At 45.6% G+C, this 16843-nt stretch overlaps 4 protein-coding genes across 5 annotated transcripts in view; 2 read left to right on the plus strand and 2 right to left on the minus strand.

The window, feature by feature from the left end:
* The first annotated feature begins 415 nt into the window (after window positions 1-415).
* Window positions 416-7677, plus strand: LOC128272249 (S-adenosylmethionine decarboxylase proenzyme). Of its 2 annotated transcripts, XM_053010023.1 has the most exons (7): window positions 416-618; window positions 4177-4263; window positions 6038-6596; window positions 6681-6773; window positions 6897-6917; window positions 7136-7291; window positions 7372-7677. In XM_053010023.1, exons 1-7 carry the CDS (start codon window positions 461-463, stop codon window positions 7507-7509), a joined length of 1212 nt encoding a protein of 403 aa, XP_052865983.1. In that variant the 5' UTR covers window positions 416-460; the 3' UTR covers window positions 7510-7677. The 2 variants fall into 2 exon arrangements, with proteins under 2 accessions (XP_052865983.1, XP_052865984.1); XM_053010024.1 differs by lacking the exon at window positions 6897-6917.
* A 3068-nt stretch (window positions 7678-10745) lies between these two features.
* Window positions 10746-11748, minus strand: LOC128273574 (uncharacterized). Its single transcript, XM_053011569.1, has 2 exons — window positions 11392-11748; window positions 10746-11316 (listed from the first exon to the last, which is right to left on the minus strand). The coding sequence occupies exons 1-2, from the start codon at window positions 11746-11748 to the stop codon at window positions 11017-11019; spliced, it is 657 nt and encodes a 218-aa protein (XP_052867529.1). The 3' UTR covers window positions 10746-11016.
* A 1241-nt stretch (window positions 11749-12989) lies between these two features.
* Window positions 12990-13520, minus strand: LOC128270666 (uncharacterized). The gene is made up of 2 exons (XM_053008077.1): window positions 13164-13520; window positions 12990-13088 (listed from the first exon to the last, which is right to left on the minus strand). Exons 1-2 carry the CDS (start codon window positions 13518-13520, stop codon window positions 12990-12992), a joined length of 456 nt encoding a protein of 151 aa, XP_052864037.1.
* Window positions 13521-16113: 2593 nt separating this feature from the next.
* Window positions 16114-16843, plus strand: part of LOC128274805 (6-phosphofructo-2-kinase/fructose-2,6-bisphosphatase-like) — a 64791-nt gene continuing 64061 nt past the window's right edge. The window contains exon 1 of the mRNA XM_053013117.1: window positions 16114-16266. Within this exon, the coding sequence (XP_052869077.1) occupies window positions 16158-16266 (109 nt within the window). The 5' untranslated portion in view covers window positions 16114-16157. The remainder of the gene's footprint in view (window positions 16267-16843) is intronic.

Genomic DNA, 16843 nt, shown 5'->3' on the forward strand with positions numbered 1-16843 from the left:
GGAACGCTTTGAATCGCGTTTTGTCGCGTTTTGTCGCGTTTGGTCGTCTTTTGTCGCGTTTTGTCGCGTTTTGTCGTCTTTCGTCGCTCGTTGCGTTCGGACTAAAATTTGTCTCCCTCTCTCGCGGCTGATCGATTTTCCCAGCATTGGAAGGAAAAGAATCCTTCCCGACCGATAACCGATAGATTTATCTGTTGTAGCCCTTTTCTTCACCATCATTTCGTGGTGAAAAAGGGTGTTTACGTTGCAAAACCTTCCTGTTTTGTTGCTGCGAATTTTGCGGTTCCGGAGTCCCAGTGTTGAGCCAGTGCAGTGTGTTTAAACCGTTTCCCCTACCGTTGCCGGTACTATTTTCCGGATAGAGTGCCGAATCGTAGTGTGCTTTGCGGGAGCTACTTTGGTCGTTGCAAAAATCAAAAGTGAACTCTTACTGGCAGGATAGCCACTAGCGCGTAGAAGAATGGCTGAATCGGAGGACATGAGTAGTAGTAGTAATAGTAGCAGTAATGGCGGCAGCAGGGAGGACATACACTTTTTCGAAGGCGTCGAAAAGCTGCTGGAGATCTGGTTCGAGCCGAACCCAGCGAACAAGGGTGCCGATTTGCGGAAAATTCCCAGGTAAGTTTTCCCGTCGTCCTTGCCGTGCGCGCGTGTGTTGGTGGCAGTCGTGTCGTTGTTTGTCGCAGCAAAAGTTCTCTCATTTCTGCGCCGGCGAATCACCAATTTCCCTTTCTTTTCCATGTGTGTGCGCCGCATGTGACTGTGTGTGTGTGCAACTATTTCCCAAATCAGCTGAACTCGCTGATTTTTTTTGCGGACAGCCGATCCCCTATGTGTGTGTGACGGAGCTAATGTTAGATTTATGCGGGATCCGTTTTATGCACGCTTTCTTTGAGAAATATATATGAAGCAAGTATGTGTGTGTTTTTGGGTCCGCCTGCTGTTCAAGATTCGTGTTTATTGGTCCCGGAGATAAACAAGATCCTGTTCGTCCGATCAGCCGGTGATTTTTGCCGGCTATTTTTCTAATGAACACGAGTTTAGATAATTGAGATAATTACTGAAATACCGGCTACGGTTGGTGGGGAGAGTGCCCGCTCGAACGTTCTATACATCTTCCCATTACGAGGATTGACAGCTCTCAGCTGTTGAGAGAAAATCCGCGAGAGAACATTATGTAACGGCGATCGTCTTTATCAAGCGGGAGGCGGCGATTTAATCGCGATAATTGCCTTCATTTTATCATCATGATAAGAATGTGTTGATGCGTTAGAGATTGGCGTCAAATGCAACAAAGATACAATGAGCTGAATTGTTTTATTTGTAATGCTGTGAATGCTTTATTAAACTCCAAAATTTAAATAAGTAAACATTTTGGAAAGAAACTATGGAAACACAGCTACAAAGTTAAGTGCTTTGCTACACTTATTCTTGTTCGGTCGGTCTCCGCCTAGATGTCAAGTGGTAAGGGCAAGGCCAAGGTAATGAGTCTAGTTACTGGGTGCCGCCACGTCGCATATTTAGACAGGCGGTTCACCGTGACGGCACTGAAAGGTAAATGTTGCCTTATTTATTTTTTCCCGGAAAAGCGGGGGTTGGTTTTGGGGATGTTTTCCAAAATTGCTGTTCAAATAAATGTCGTCTGTCACAACGCTACAAGTCCTCCGGAACGCCACTTGTGTCCACTGGGGTGTCGCTTGATAGTATGTGAACACGTGCGCGAATTGGTTAGGTGGTGCAAACACTGTAAGAGTCTGGCGGATTCAATTCCAAGGTTTTTCTCCTAGCGATTGATGCCAAAATCTTATTTGCGCAGGTTGAATGGTTCTCATTTTTTTACGTTCGGCATGCACTTCTTGACGTATGTGACTTGTTTCGCTGTACGTAAATCTTTGAGTTACGGGAGGCATTATTGGGCGTAATTGGAAGATTTAAAACATTACACGAGCGACGACAGCTTTCTCCTTCGTCGTGGCACACCTTAATACCGGCATCTGAGTCTCCAAGTATTTGCCTGTTTAAATCGTTTTTACTCAACATGAAACACTAACATTTAATGTCTTTTTCGCCTTAGATATGTTAAATTGCCGTTTCTAGTACATTAGTTTAAGTAAACTACTTTCTAAAGTTGAATAAGAGACTAAAATTGTATGAAAAACGTCTACGGAACGTTCCAGAACGTTTTCGGATCCGCCGCCTCACGCACACATCTGCACCGACCGCGTGGAGCTATTTCGTTCCCGCGTGTCTGCGGACATCGCATACGCACACGCGGACGAATCCTTCCGTCCGCACACTTCTATAGCCTCGATCCTGAAGCCAACATTTGCATTCTGCCAATCAAATTGCTACATGCTGATACTTCAATTCGATTGCATACGGGACCATGAGATATTCGACAGATTATGTACAGTGTATTTCAATGTAAAAATCAATATTGTTGATATTGCTTACGTTTCCGTCAAACACATGGGTCGTTATTGTTTGCAACAATGTGGCCCAAAAGAGGGTATGAATAATCACCACGAAACCTAAACACGCGTCACATAAATGCCTTACGATACAACTCTGACTCACTTAACATAAGGGCGATATCGTTGAACAGCGGCTTATGGCACCGGCACTCCGTTGTGGCCCTGTATTATGTGGCGGAAAACAATCAGATAAGCATATTTACAATGTGCAATCAACGATGGTTGGAAAAGGGAAACGTTGGTCTACGCCAAACTGCAAGTGGACCAAACTTATCGTCGTTGCTTTGTCCCGGATCCCGGAAGACAGTTTCATGCACAGAAGCAAAATTGTAGCCCTGTTCTATGCTCCAACGCCAATCGGCTACCATGTGCGCTGCCATCCTGCGCGGGGTCTTAAGGGTATCAAACCGAGGCGGACTAATAAGCCGGCAAAGCGGCTCATGATTATCAGCACACACCACGTGGCGACACACAATTGTCAGCTGAACGTGTGTGCGTGACGCACTTGTCGCCGCAAAGACACGATGCACGCGATGATGATCGCTCGGTTGATTGATCGCGTCAGAGATAACGCGCGGAGAGTGATACGGATCACACGCCGCTTGATATTTTATATTTTACTGCATGATACCGATCCGATAACACCGAATGCAATAATCACCCGAAACCGGTTCAAACGTGTTAGAAACGTGATAAACTGATGAAACATGAACTCCATTGTTGAAGATCGTGCCAGAATATTTTGTTGTACTTTAAAGTAAGCCTTACTTACTATCTTTATTTTGTGAGGTTTAGTTGACATTCATGCTATTTTTTGCAGAGCTGGCAGTAAGACGTCCCTAGAAAGCTGACGGGTTTCTTCGTGTTTTCCATAAAATGTGCACGTATAACCATAAATGAATGCAATAAGGCAAACCAGTTTTACGGCCATCACAAGGCTCCGTCTGGATGGCATCAGAAGCGCTTCCGTCCATGTTAGCATAGTCTGCAATCTCTGCAGGGACAAAGCCGCCGGTTATCTTGCAATTCGGTTATTACATTTGCTGATTAGTCATTGAATCACATGGAAGAGTTTCCATTTTATTACTGTTAGTTCCCATGGGAAGCTAAACAGTGTCGAGCGGCTAATCCATATTGTTTTAAAAATATTATGGTTCTGAAATGCTGCCGCCAGGCTGACGAGCACGTTCCTCCGCGTGCCCGTTAGCAATTATGGGGACATTGGCCGAGCTCCGATATCGTTTCGTTTGGGGCAGGCCACGGTTAAAATACACGACAGCCGCCGCGTTAACCATTTTTCATTCCATTCTGTCGAACGTGAAGCCGTGGATAGAAAAAAACATGAGAAGGGTTTGCAAAACTCGAACCCGCTGCTCCAAAAAGCGTGTTTGGGTGTGTCATATTATTAATTCATATGGTGCCTAAAATGGTCGACAATAATTTGCTGAGCGAATCCATTTTGACCTTGGGCGTGAAATTAGACGTAATTTTTACTCTACCGGTTCGTGGATTCCGGGGTCTGGCATCATTCTTCGCTTACATAATCGATTTTTCAGCTACTCGACGAAAATTGCACACGAACCTTCCCCCTTCACGTCCGTGGCGTGCCCCGTGTGCGGTGACTGGCAGTTGAAGGATAATCGTCACTTTCATAATATTATATCGCATTATTGAGCCCTTTTTTTCTCTCTTCTCGTTACAGACCGATGTGGGATGCGCTGCTGAAAACGGTGCGCTGTGAAATCATTAGCTTCACCAGAAACGACCAGATCGATGCTTATGTGCTAAGGTACGAATACAAAAAAAGTCTTATAGGCTGGCCAATAGTGTGTACCTTCTATAGAACATCGCGGTAAAGTGTTCCCGCTGCTGTAATGGGGCAGCCATTAACAGAGCCATTTTATCCTTTCTACCTTCTGAGCAAATGGTCCACTCTTCGGGCTTAGTTTTCGGGGTAAATACTTGCACGTAGCAGTTCTGCAACAAAGGGAAAAATATTCGCACCAATTTTGCAAATTGCATCCGCTTATTCGGGGCACAGTTTTCGTTGCCTTTTGTGCAACATTTCTACTATGCATAGCATACCGTTGAAAATAACGGCTACCAGCTGGCTACCAACAACAAATTTCTGTCTTCGAACGAATATAAATAAAAAAATCATTTCCCCAGAGCTGGGTTTCCCGGCTTTTCTTTGGCCGTACAGCCGTGTGCCTTTTTGGCATCCGCGCCATGTCGGACCATCTTGTTGTGTTCGTTTTGGGATTTTTGGGCCATTGGACCAACAATCAGCGGATTGAATTATTTATAAACTTTGTGACTATTTCACTTTGGGGGAAACAAAAGAAATACATACGAAAACGCTCCGTTGACGGCAAGTTTGTGTACCAAACGAAATTTGCGTCACAATCATCGAACATCGTACGTGTGTTGGGGTCGTTTTAACCTACACCATGGTGGCAAAGGTTTGCTGTAAACCGGACTAAGTCTTTTCTCAACACAGCGATTGTTTACGAAGGTCTTGCATTTCTACTGACAATCGAAGTGCTACTTAGTGTCCTGGTTAAAAAGTGTTTTAAGTATTTGGTCGTCCTCGATGTGGTGGTGTTTCTTTTTTAGTCGATAGCGTCGTTCTTTGGCCAGTGACAAAAGTATTTCTCGGTCGGTCGCTGTCAATCAACAAATCTGCCGGTCGCGGTTCTCTTTCTTCTAGCTGCGAGTGTGTATTGGGTTGTTCGACGATCAAACGCTCGCGATCAGTACGTGTCACGATCTTGACCTTTCCTCGAACGAAAGCGAATTTTAAACTGACACCACCACGACTTTCGGTGCCGTTCAATGAACTCACCACGATCGTAGCAAATACGGCAAGAAAACGGCCATATCCGAGTTTGACCTTATAAGATCAATTTACCAAATCTATGTTGTGTCTATCATCTTGACGTTTCAACCATTTTTATTTTTAGCGATGAATTTATATTTGAAATGGTGAATAGGAAACGATGCGCTTGAGGCAGAAATGCTTCACCTTATCGGTGAAGCGACACTACCAAGGTTATTTTCGCTGCGATAACCTCCCATTCGTACCGCGTTTTCAAGCTGTTCTGGGACTCTGGGAGCATTCGCTGATTGATGCTGCGTCTGCAGATTGCTCATATGTGCTCGTCGAACGCTATAACGCGGCGATAGTAACTACTGGCGATGTCCGCCGAAATGATAAGAACCCCTTCGTTAGAGCCTTGCGTCGTCGGGGTTCATTTGTTGCTGATAGCGGGTTGCGAACCAAGAGATAGAAATTTACATGTCACGGACTGTAGTCGACCCGCCATTGAATGGCGGGATTCGCGTAGCCGCGTTATGTAATTCTACCGAAGCTGATCGACAGAACACTTGTAAACACATAATATTATATTTGAAAGCTGGGGGAATCTTCGCGGGGATTACTTAATCACGATGACCTACTTCACAAGTGTTACGTTACGAAAAACGGCATGGGCCGTTGTATCCTACCATTGTTTTATTCCGAATGCCGCACTGACGACCCCACTGATGTTTACCATTAACAGCGAGAGCAGCATGTTTGTCTCGAAGCGGCGTTGGATTCTGAAGACGTGCGGAACTACGACGCCTCTGCAGTGCTTCGAGCCGCTGCTTCGTCTCGCGTCCGAGATCGGCGGCTACGCCGAGATCGAGGATCTGTTCTACTCGCGCAAGAACTACAAGCGCCCGGAGCTGCAGGTTTCGCCGCACCGCGGCTTCGAGGAGGAGGTCGCCTTCCTTGACTCATATTTCGACGATGGGCGCGCCTACAGTCTCGGGGCGATCAACCGCGACTGCTGGCATCTGTACACGCTGAGCCGCGGGGGAGGGGGCTCCAATGTTAAGAAACGCAACGGCCACATTCATCAGCTGCACCGCGAGCAGCAGCAGCAGCAGCAGCAGCATCTTCATCATCTTTCGGCTGACCAACAGCAACATGAGCTGCAGACGATTGAGGCAGCCATGATGATGCAGGAGCTGCCGGACCCAGACCAGACGATCGAAATCCTGATGACCGATCTCGATCCGAAGGTGATGGCCATTTTCACCAAAGATGAGTGCAGCACGGCCAACGAGGCTACGCAGGTACGCGCGAGTCGGGCGAGCCTCTGGTTGCTGGTTGGTGGCCTCAATTTAATGCTTTCCGTTTTTTGTTCGACTGTTTTGTAGAAATCGGGAATTCATAGACTCATTCCCGGCATGGTCATCGATGATTATCTCTTCGATCCGTGCGGCTATTCCATGAATGGCATTTCGAAGAATGTAAGTATCGAGAGTGTGCTCGCTCGAAGCGCGAAAAACATGAGTCAAACGATTCATACTTATGTTGTTCCTTTTTTATTTAACGTGTACTTTTTGTGTATTTTCCTCCGTGCTCTTCGGCAGTGTGGAAAAAAATACAAAGAGGTAAGCCCGCGGGCAAAAGAGGGTCACTAGAGGAAGAGAGGTGTGTGGTTTCGTGGTGTTGCTTATCACACATTGCGGATCCTATCATTCCTATTCCAGTGCTTTGCATTCCGCCACATGTCGTCTCGTTTCCATTTTATCAAATCGTTTCCCGTTTAAGCGAGCGATCAGTGAGTTAGTTTCAATGCGAATCTTTGCTTTGCTTACACTTTTTCTAGGGATGCTACATGACCATCCACATCACTCCGGAGCCGGAATTTTCGTACGTCAGCTTCGAGAGCAACCTTGCGTCGACGGCGTACGCCGAGCTTATTTCGCGCGTAATTCGCACTTTCCAGCCGGGAAAGTTCATTGTGACGGTGTTTGCGAATAAGGTAAGCGCTCGCGGGAACAATTATAGTTTAACGATCGCTTTGTTTCATTGTGTTCGCACTTGGTCCCGGTCCCGTTGCAGACATCACCAGCCGCGAACGCGAACCGCGAGATTGAACATCTGGGAACCATCGACCAGTGGAAGCGCCGCGATATCCAATATTCGCGCTTTTCGGGCTACGACCTTACGTACGCCCAATACTGCAAATACCCTAGCTGAGACTTACCGTGCCCGGCTCCTGCCTTAGGGGCTACCTCCTCCCTCCCTTCCCTTGCTCCTTCTTCCATCCCGTCCCTCTGTTCGGCTTCCCGCACGGCGCCTGATGCGTTCTCTGGCGACTGTGTATCGCACCCGATTACTACTCCTTATCCTCCTCCGAAGCAATATCCGACGGCCACTTCAGCTTCCACTTCTTCGTCCGCCGCATTGCCACTGTTTATGGCAGTTGTGCAGCTGTTTTTCAACATTTTTCCAATGCTGACGGTCCATGCTACCGCCACTGGGGCCACTGGCACTGGTGGAGGTAGCGAGCGAACTGGCAAAAAGGCATACCTTAAACGCCGCCAGTTAAACGTGGCACAACCGGACCGCCGTGACAACAACTATCTCGGAGTTTGCATCGACGAAATGCAGCCCTGGATCGGTGAAGAAAAATCGTCGCACCCGGCTTTCGGTAATAAGACGCAACTGCACCATACTTTTGCGAATTGTTTTCTACATACTCCCCCCTTTCGTCTCCAGAAACCGGCGATTGGACGCAGCAGCAGCAGCACCCGGGCGATGTTCCGGCAACCGTCGTTCCCGACTACGAGGAGCAGCTGCAGTTTTACGGCAAATTGCGCCAGCTGCTCGACCTGCCGATCCTGTTTGCGATCTGCCTCGTGCAGCTCATATCGTTCGTGCTCGTGCTCAACATTGAAGAGTGCTCCCCGCTCGTTCTGTTTTCCTGGTGGCGCAACAAGATATCCTGAAACTGACCGGCCGTCGCTGTTGCCACCAACGTTGCACGACGTTGCCTTCAGTTTTGATTACCACCGTCACCAACGTCGCCAGCCACATCATCATCATTCTGCTTACGATTCGTTCGTTTTGATTACGTTTTTTGTTATTATTCCGATAATAATAATACGGCAACGCTATCGAGCAGCGAAGAGTACATTTCGATGCTGACACAGCAGCAGCAGCTGGGGCGAGAAAGTGGTTGTGATCATCAAGCACCACACCATCAAACCGATCACCACCAACGACTTGCGCAGCACAAGTGTTTCGAGCATCAGCGGTATTTACCGCTGACGGTGTGTGATTATCGCTCCCAGTTGAGTCGCGGAAGAATGTATAAACAACCGAGTGTTGCGGTCGTTGCTGGGGATGATGGTGGCCGATGCTGGCGGTGACAAAGTTTGCTCTACGACATCGGTCCGCGATACTGCGCGAATGTGTTGGCGCTACTACTATCATTCTTTGTCGATGTATCTCGCAATTTAACAACATTTGCAGGAGTTAGTGGATTTACCATATTCGATCATCCTTTATGGCAGCTACTATTGTTGTTGGTGATCGATCTTTTGCAGGCACGAAGAGGTGGTACAAATTTAAAAAAGCCTACCGAAGGATCCATCCAAGAAGGTACAAATGACAACAGTAGTTCAACACGATGACGAAGCGAAAAAAAGCGGCCATCGCGGTGTGTTCACTTGCGCTGCGTTAAATTTTGCTACCGAAACCGTAAACCATCGACAGCGGGGCAACGAGAAGCATCTGCACCGTTTTTATCGCCGGAAGAGATCACAGTCAATGAAAAACAGCATTCCAACAGCAACCAGCAGCAAAACTTGAGGATTTGTTTTGAGGCGAGTTGCCACAAACTACTAGCACAACTTATGCGCTTGTTGCCGTTCCCAGATCTTGTCATTTTTGCCTTTCCTCCCATCCCGGTGCATATTTCTTCGTAGCATCGAGCGCTCGTGGCACTACTGATTACTGTTTACTGATTTCCCACAAGGTAGACCCGGGAGTAGGTGCGAGATTTGTCTGCAAAGCATTTATCGCATTCGAATTCATTCGGCCATTTGATCGATCAGATGATCCAGCATCCGCCGCCGTGCAGCTTTCCCATTCCTTTTATCAATTGATTACGAAAAATTACGCAAGACTCCCGGATAGCAACGCGTTGCGTTGTTCATTCCTTTCCCGTACATGCCAAAAGAAAACTTTCCTAAGGTATCTGGTATGTGTGTGACGTATGCGCTTCGAGTACGTGCATTTTTCTTATCCTATTTGTTTCTTCTTTCACTGATGGTTCTTATCATAAAATAACAAGAATTTAATTTGTGCCCACAGATAAGGTAAAATTATTCTAATAATCGATAATGTGCTCTAGGTCTCTAGGAAAAACAGCAGTTTGCAAAAAATGCATTAAGCAATTACACGATTTCAACAACAAACAAACGAGATACTATATATGAAACAAACAAAAGAAACGGTATCAACAATCAATTCTATTTCATAACTGTTTCTTGCAAGATTAAATAAAATGAAGAATATGTGTGAAGCACAAGAAAAAAAGACATAAAACAGGAAATGAATGGATGAAAGCCATGTTTAGGTTAGCCCTAGGACGATGTCTTAAGAGTAAAAATCTAATAGTGTGTCTAATGGCGCGTTCGGTAAACTATGCTTTTACGCGGGCACGAGTAAGGAATGGAATAGTTTAGATAACACATAACTTTTGTTCGTATAATTTTTAACGTTTTAGTTTATGTCTACAATAATTTGGGAATGCTAATGGACGCTATTGTTAATGTGCATTTGGTTCACCTTTGGCCGCTTGTCGCGCGGGTAGGTAAACTACGATCGCAGAACAATAGTATAGTTCTATTTTGGTACCTATTTTTATTTCCAATAGACACTTTCTGTTGCATTATATTTTTATATGTTTATCTCTTCAATAAAGTTAGACCACCGTTTGATTTCGCAATGTGATTGTTCGTTATTCGTTTTTATTATTGTTATTTTAAATTTACTCTCCACGCGAAAATCGATCCGATGATTATTAGTGTGAGATCGGAATTAAATTTTAACCATTTTACTAAAGACTAAAGGACAAAAGTGCTAAATTGAATAATTCAACAAACGTATAGGCCACAGAAATGGGGGAACCGGGCAAACGATAATGTGATGATATTCAAATGTTAGAATACTGGATAACTAAGGAAAAAGGGACAGCGGCGTGTGGGATCTACTCTACTTCGGAACACGGCGGAAACGTCGTTGGTTTTGTCGGAATCCCCTCGAATGAATGTTAACAAAACTGAAGAGAATCTTCCTCGCCATTTGCGGTATCTGAGTTTTAAATGCAATCGCGTCGGTGCAAGTACGATAATCCGAAAAATCTGGGATCGCTGTGATGATAATAGAGTGTAAAATGAACAGCACACAAGAAGAGGAAATGATAAGCAAATCGTGGAACAAAATTTATATTTGAATAACATTAAAACAAAAACACGGAATTCAGCATTTAATGGTAGTGCACTTGAGGAAAAATAGATGTCACCTTGAAAACATTGTACTAGATGAATCTTTTCCCTTTACAGAAATGCATAAACAGGCATACAAACCATGAAATTCAATAAATGCTCAGTATGCGTTACATTCGTTCTACACTTTGCTGGACTTTTCATTCTCGACGACTCGAGGTTCATTTTATTCGCACAACACGCCGTGCAGTTAGTCAATGGGATCAATCCGTTTGAAAACTCGCATAATGTTATCGAAATTGTTCCATCCGCTGATGGCTATATTACGAGGCGCTATTTGCGGTGGTACATAGGGTTGCATTTCGTAGAGTGGCGGGATCGGGTTCAAGTAATCGCTCAGCAACGGTTCGGGATCCTTTTTTCCCTGGAACTTAAATCGCGCCTTCGCCGCTGAACGGGGAGCCGGTTGCAGTACCGAATCGTTCACATTAACCGATTCCAGTTCCTTGAACGCAGCGTGATCGAACTGGTAGTTCAGCTTTTTAGTGATCTAAAAACCCAATTGAAACAAATTTGTACATTTGGTCTATGCTCAGAAGAACGCAAACACCACCACCGTGCATACCTGAGATTTTATTAACTTTTGGGATCGCGGAGTGAGCTCCCCGATGCTGGTGATGGCGTGCTGCTGAGCTTTGTGTGCTTGCTGCTTCACCATCTCTATTTGTTTCCGCACGGCCAACGTCGAGTGAAGTTCCGGTTGTTTGTACTTATTGTCGGTTTTGGTTCCCGTTCCAGTTGCCGCGGACAATTGCTGAGGAGCTGGCGTTGGTTTCAGGATCGATTTTACGACGGTTGGCGGTTGCGGATGAACATTTTCATTTGTGGCTTTCAGCACTTTAGCTCCCGTTTTGGATAGTGGTAGATCTACATTGTTGAGGTATTGTTTCTGTTTAATCGGTTTGTTCTTTTTCGGCGGCATTGCAAGATTTGTCGTTCCTCGCAGGACGTAAAGGAATCTAAACAAAATAGTAAACAAGCCTCAGTGACAGATGTTTGTCGCCCTTAAGAAACGTCAGTATTTACGCAATTGTGTTTGCTGTCAAACGACCAAGGTTCATACGTTTGTTGCAGTTTGATTCGAGAACTTGTAAATAAAAATTCAAAAATATGACCAATGAAAGCGAAAGTGATTTGTTGAAACATTCAAATAGGATAAAACAGATGTTGCTAGAGCGATTTTTTTTATCGCTACTCTTTCATCGCATATAATCGCTACGTCACAAACAATGAATATCTGCTTTCTCCGAAGATACAATAGTTCAATATGAATAGAATAGAAAAAGTTATTTACTGGTCAATTGAGCATACCAATAATAACTGTTCTAGTTGATTATTATTATTTTTGCCCGACGCATTGTAGAATAAAGTAAAAGATCAACCATACTTGAGATGCTGTTGAGTGCGTCTTCCGGAGATTATTAACGCTAACTTTATCAAGTGTTTCACTATATTCTATGTTACGCAGTTCCGCGAAGGATGATTGCATTTCGCCTTTGAACCGGCGCCACCGTCCGTCACAAGTTGGCAAATGATAACAAAAGCAATCCGGTTTACACGCATCATTTCGCTGACCATCTCGAGACAACCGACGTTCGTTAATGTTCAGGACGACAGCATCATATGCTTGAGGTTTGAGTGCGCACGCGTGGCCACCACAATCGGCACAATCAGCTTAAGTGGTGGCATGGTACAAATTCAATACGACCACGCTTGCCAATGCTATTCGATTCTGTCCGCGTCCTCCGCTTGTTACGACTGCTGGTCAAGAATTATTTTTAACCATTCGCCATTCGTCCGTCACGCCGTTAATTTGTCGCAAACCAGAGCCGAGTTACCATTCGTGATCACTCTTGCAGCTACCAGAGCACCGTTTGTAAAAAAAATAAGTTTGGAATCTTTTCGCACATAGAGCGTGAAGTGAAAATTAGTCGTCCCTCAGTCAGATCGCCTTTTGAGCACGTGGCTCGGTAGTGATTGTTGATACGCGTGCGTGATTTATCCCCAAACAAACTAAAAGCCGGCCGGGAAGACACCATTCTATTAAGCTGGCTTTAACGCACCGGAAAACTGGCCTCGTGCTGCCATCCTGTCACCGTCGTGTCGGAGGTTATGAGCGATTCGGGTTGCGAAAACTGATCGAACACACCTCGTCCGACCACTTCAGTGAAGAACCAGCTGCAGTACCGAATCGTTCACATTAACCGATTCCAGTTCCTTGAACGCAGCGTGATCGAACTGGTAGTTCAGCTTTTTAGTGATCTAAAAACCCAATTGAAACAAATTTGTACATTTGGTCTATGCTCAGAAGAACGCAAACACCACCACCGTGCATACCTGAGATTTTATTAACTTTTGGGATCGCGGAGTGAGCTCCCCGATGCTGGTGATGGCGTGCTGCTGAGCTTTGTGTGCTTGCTGCTTCACCATCTCTATTTGTTTCCGCACGGCCAACGTCGAGTGAAGTTCCGGTTGTTTGTACTTATTGTCGGTTTTGGTTCCCGTTCCAGTTGCCGCGGACAATTGCTGAGGAGCTGGCGTTGGTTTCAGGATCGATTTTACGACGGTTGGCGGTTGCGGATGAACATTTTCATTTGTGGCTTTCAGCACTTTAGCTCCCGTTTTGGATAGTGGTAGATCTACATTGTTGAGGTATTGTTTCTGTTTAATCGGTTTGTTCTTTTTCGGCGGCATTGCAAGATTTGTCGTTCCTCGCAGGACGTAAAGGAATCTAAACAAAATAGTAAACAAGCCTCAGTGACAGATGTTTGTCGCCCTTAAGAAACGTCAGTATTTACGCAATTGTGTTTGCTGTCAAACGACCAAGGTTCATACGTTTGTTGCAGTTTGATTCGAGAACTTGTAAATAAAAATTCAAAAATATGACCAATGAAAGCGAAAGTGATTTGTTGAAACATTCAAATAGGATAAAACAGATGTTGCTAGAACGATTTTTTTATCGCTACTCTTTCATCGCCTATAATCGCTACATCACAAACAATGAACATCTACTTTCTCCGAAGATACAATAGTTCAATATGAATAGAATAGAAAAAGTTATTCACTGGAAACATATGGTCAATTGAGCATACCAATAATAACTGTTCCAGTTGATTGTTAATTTTTTTGCCCGACGCATTGGAGAATAAAGTAAAAGATTAGCTCGAAGGATGATTGCATTTCGCACTTTGAACCGGCGCCACCGTCCGTCACAAGTTGGCAAATGATAACAAAAGCAATCCGGTTTACACGCATCATTTCGCTGACCATCTCGAGACAACCGACGTTCGTTAATGTTCAGGACGACAGCATCATATGCTTGAGGTTTGAGTGCGCACGCGTGGCCACCACAATCGGCACAATCAGCTTAAGTGGTGGCATGGTACAAATTCAATACGACCACGCTTGCCAATGCTATTCGATTCTGTCCGCGTCCTCCGCTTGTTACGACTGCTGGTCAAGAATTATTTTTAACCATTCGCCATTCGTCCGTCACGCCGTTAATTTGTCGCAAACCAGAGCCGAGTTACCATTCGTGATCACTCTTGCAGCTACCAGAGCACCGTTTGTAAAAAAAATAAGTTTGGAATCTTTTCGCACATAGAGCGTGAAGTGAAAATTAGTCGTCCCTCAGTCAGATCGCCTTTTGAGCACGTGGCTCGGTAGTGATTGTTGATACGCGTGCGTGATTTATCCCCAAACAAACTAAAAGCCGGCCGGGAAGACACCATTCTATTAAGCTGGCTTTAACGCACCGGAAAACTGGCCTCGTGCTGCCATCCTGTCACCGTCGTGTCGGAGGTTATGAGCGATTCGGGTTGCGAAAACTGATCGAACACACCTCGTCCGACCACTTCAGTGAAGAACCAGCGGCAACCGATCGGATCGGGAATAGAACAAGGTTAAGGTCACACTTTATATAACTCCGGCTCAAGCGAAGTAAACAAGGCCACCGGTGAAGCAATAGATTTGAAGTCGCACGGTTCTTATCGCTGTTCCGCGTGGGCCATAAAAAGTGCCAGGGAAGAAGAAGCGCGTTGCTGTGCTGTGCGGTTCCGAAGATTGACCGCCGATTGTTCCACCGCTTCGTTTCCGATCATACTGTTTTGACGTGTACTTGGAGCCTCGAAGACTTTCGTCCTATCTGCGGTGCGGTGCCGATTGCAACGTGAGCATCGTTGTGCGCTGTTATTGTTTGCATCTACCTTTTACGACCAATACGGGCGCAGATCCGGCAAAGGCTCACTGTGAGAACAGAAAATTCTTAGTGGGGTCGATTGGTGCTCCTTGCTGCATTGTGTGTTTGATCGCACACGCACACACACCAACGCGGCGCAAGAACAAGGAAGGTTTAACAACCTTTCTGATGGTCAACGCTCGGTGAGTTATTGCTTCACGGAGGCTGTATGATCGGTTCCGGCCATTCAAGAACGTGTTTTTGTTTTCGCTGCCTCCGTCAAGGCGCGACCGATAGGCGACTTCGCGCGCGCGATTGCCTTACACCATTACGCCCGCAACCGTGGAGTGTGGAGTAGTACCGCGAGACCAGCCCACCCGGCCAGTGTTTAGTGCATTCGTTGCAATCGAGAGAGTAGTGCGCGTGCCTGGCCGCCGTATAAGCGAGCAGAGAGCGAGCGTTAGCGAAAACCGTATGTTGAGTGCAGAAACAAGTGCATCAGCCTTGCAATTTTCGTGTCAGACCGAGAGAGCGAATAGTGCAAGAGAAAGAGGAAAGCTTTCGACCTACATTCGTTGGGTGCATCTTGGCGCACAGAACGCTCTGAAATTTACGTAAAAAACGATAGCAGCTTGCAGTTGCACCAGCAACGCTCGAGTGAATAGGTTTTTGTTTTGGTTACGATATTTGGTTGCTGGCCTATCCGGTTCACGTGGTTCCTTGGTGCTGTGAATCCTGGTGTGTTTGTCAACAAAAAAACATTAACCTTAGCCAGTGTTTATGTTGTACTTCCGCAATTCTTTTGTCCACACGAGAACAAACCCTTGACCTCTGTATCGGCAGTGGAAGAAAAACAAGGGACACCAGCAAGAGATTGTGCAAAAACTGTCGCCCTTGAGTGCTTGTCGGGGCACATGAAATACAACAAACGCGCCACGAAACAACGAGTAGGACATTATTAGAGCCCGCAAAACCGGAAGCAGAACACCGGAACACCTTGCTCCTTAAGTGGCCCACCTCAAGTAGACGCATTACAAGCCGGATCGGTGTTTAATTGGCCGTTGCGAGATAAAATCGGAATAGTGATTATCAACAAACGGACCATCGACAGTCTTTCGGCGCCGTTAGGCGGAGATTTGAAAGCTGACCAGAGAATGGCCCCGATCGCTACAACGAACGGACCGAAGGAGGCGGTGCATGGCGGTGGCGAAGAAACGCTAACGCGCCATACCGATGCAAAGCAACATTACTACATCAGCAACCGTAAGTGTCCGCTCTTGCTCTCTTATGCTACGCTCTATTTTTTGCTTTGTAGACCAACGCCAGATGCGGGCCTTAAAACGTTGTCCCGAAAACAGTTGATCAATGGTCAAGGACTAAGGAACCGGTTAGAAGCAATGCGATCGAGATTTTCGATCGACCGTCTGATCCGGACCGTTAGCGACTCGCTGAAGATGATTTTGTTTGATGATAGATGTCTGCGGACAGCACATGAAAAGGCACACATTTAATGGGCATTGATTTATCGACAATTTCGGTCAATATGTAAATAGTTTGAAATGGCGAAATGGTTGAATTAGAATCCGACAATATGTAGAATATAACTTCAGAGATTTTAATTACTATTGTAGTAAGTGTGAAGCACTACGTCAGCTACTAGTAATGGCGATAAGAACAAACTTTCAACCCTTATCAAAACCCCTTGTCTGAACTCTGAAAAGCGTTAAACTAACTAGTGATGAACCAAAAATTGATTATCATTTTACAAGATTTCAGTTGCTAGAACCAAAACACTGCATATAACATTAATAACGTCCAGACTAGCGGTTGACGTTTTCGG

This window comes from Anopheles cruzii, chromosome 3, assembly GCF_943734635.1.
Source record: "Anopheles cruzii chromosome 3, idAnoCruzAS_RS32_06, whole genome shotgun sequence".
NCBI lineage: Eukaryota > Metazoa > Arthropoda > Insecta > Diptera > Culicidae > Anopheles > Anopheles cruzii.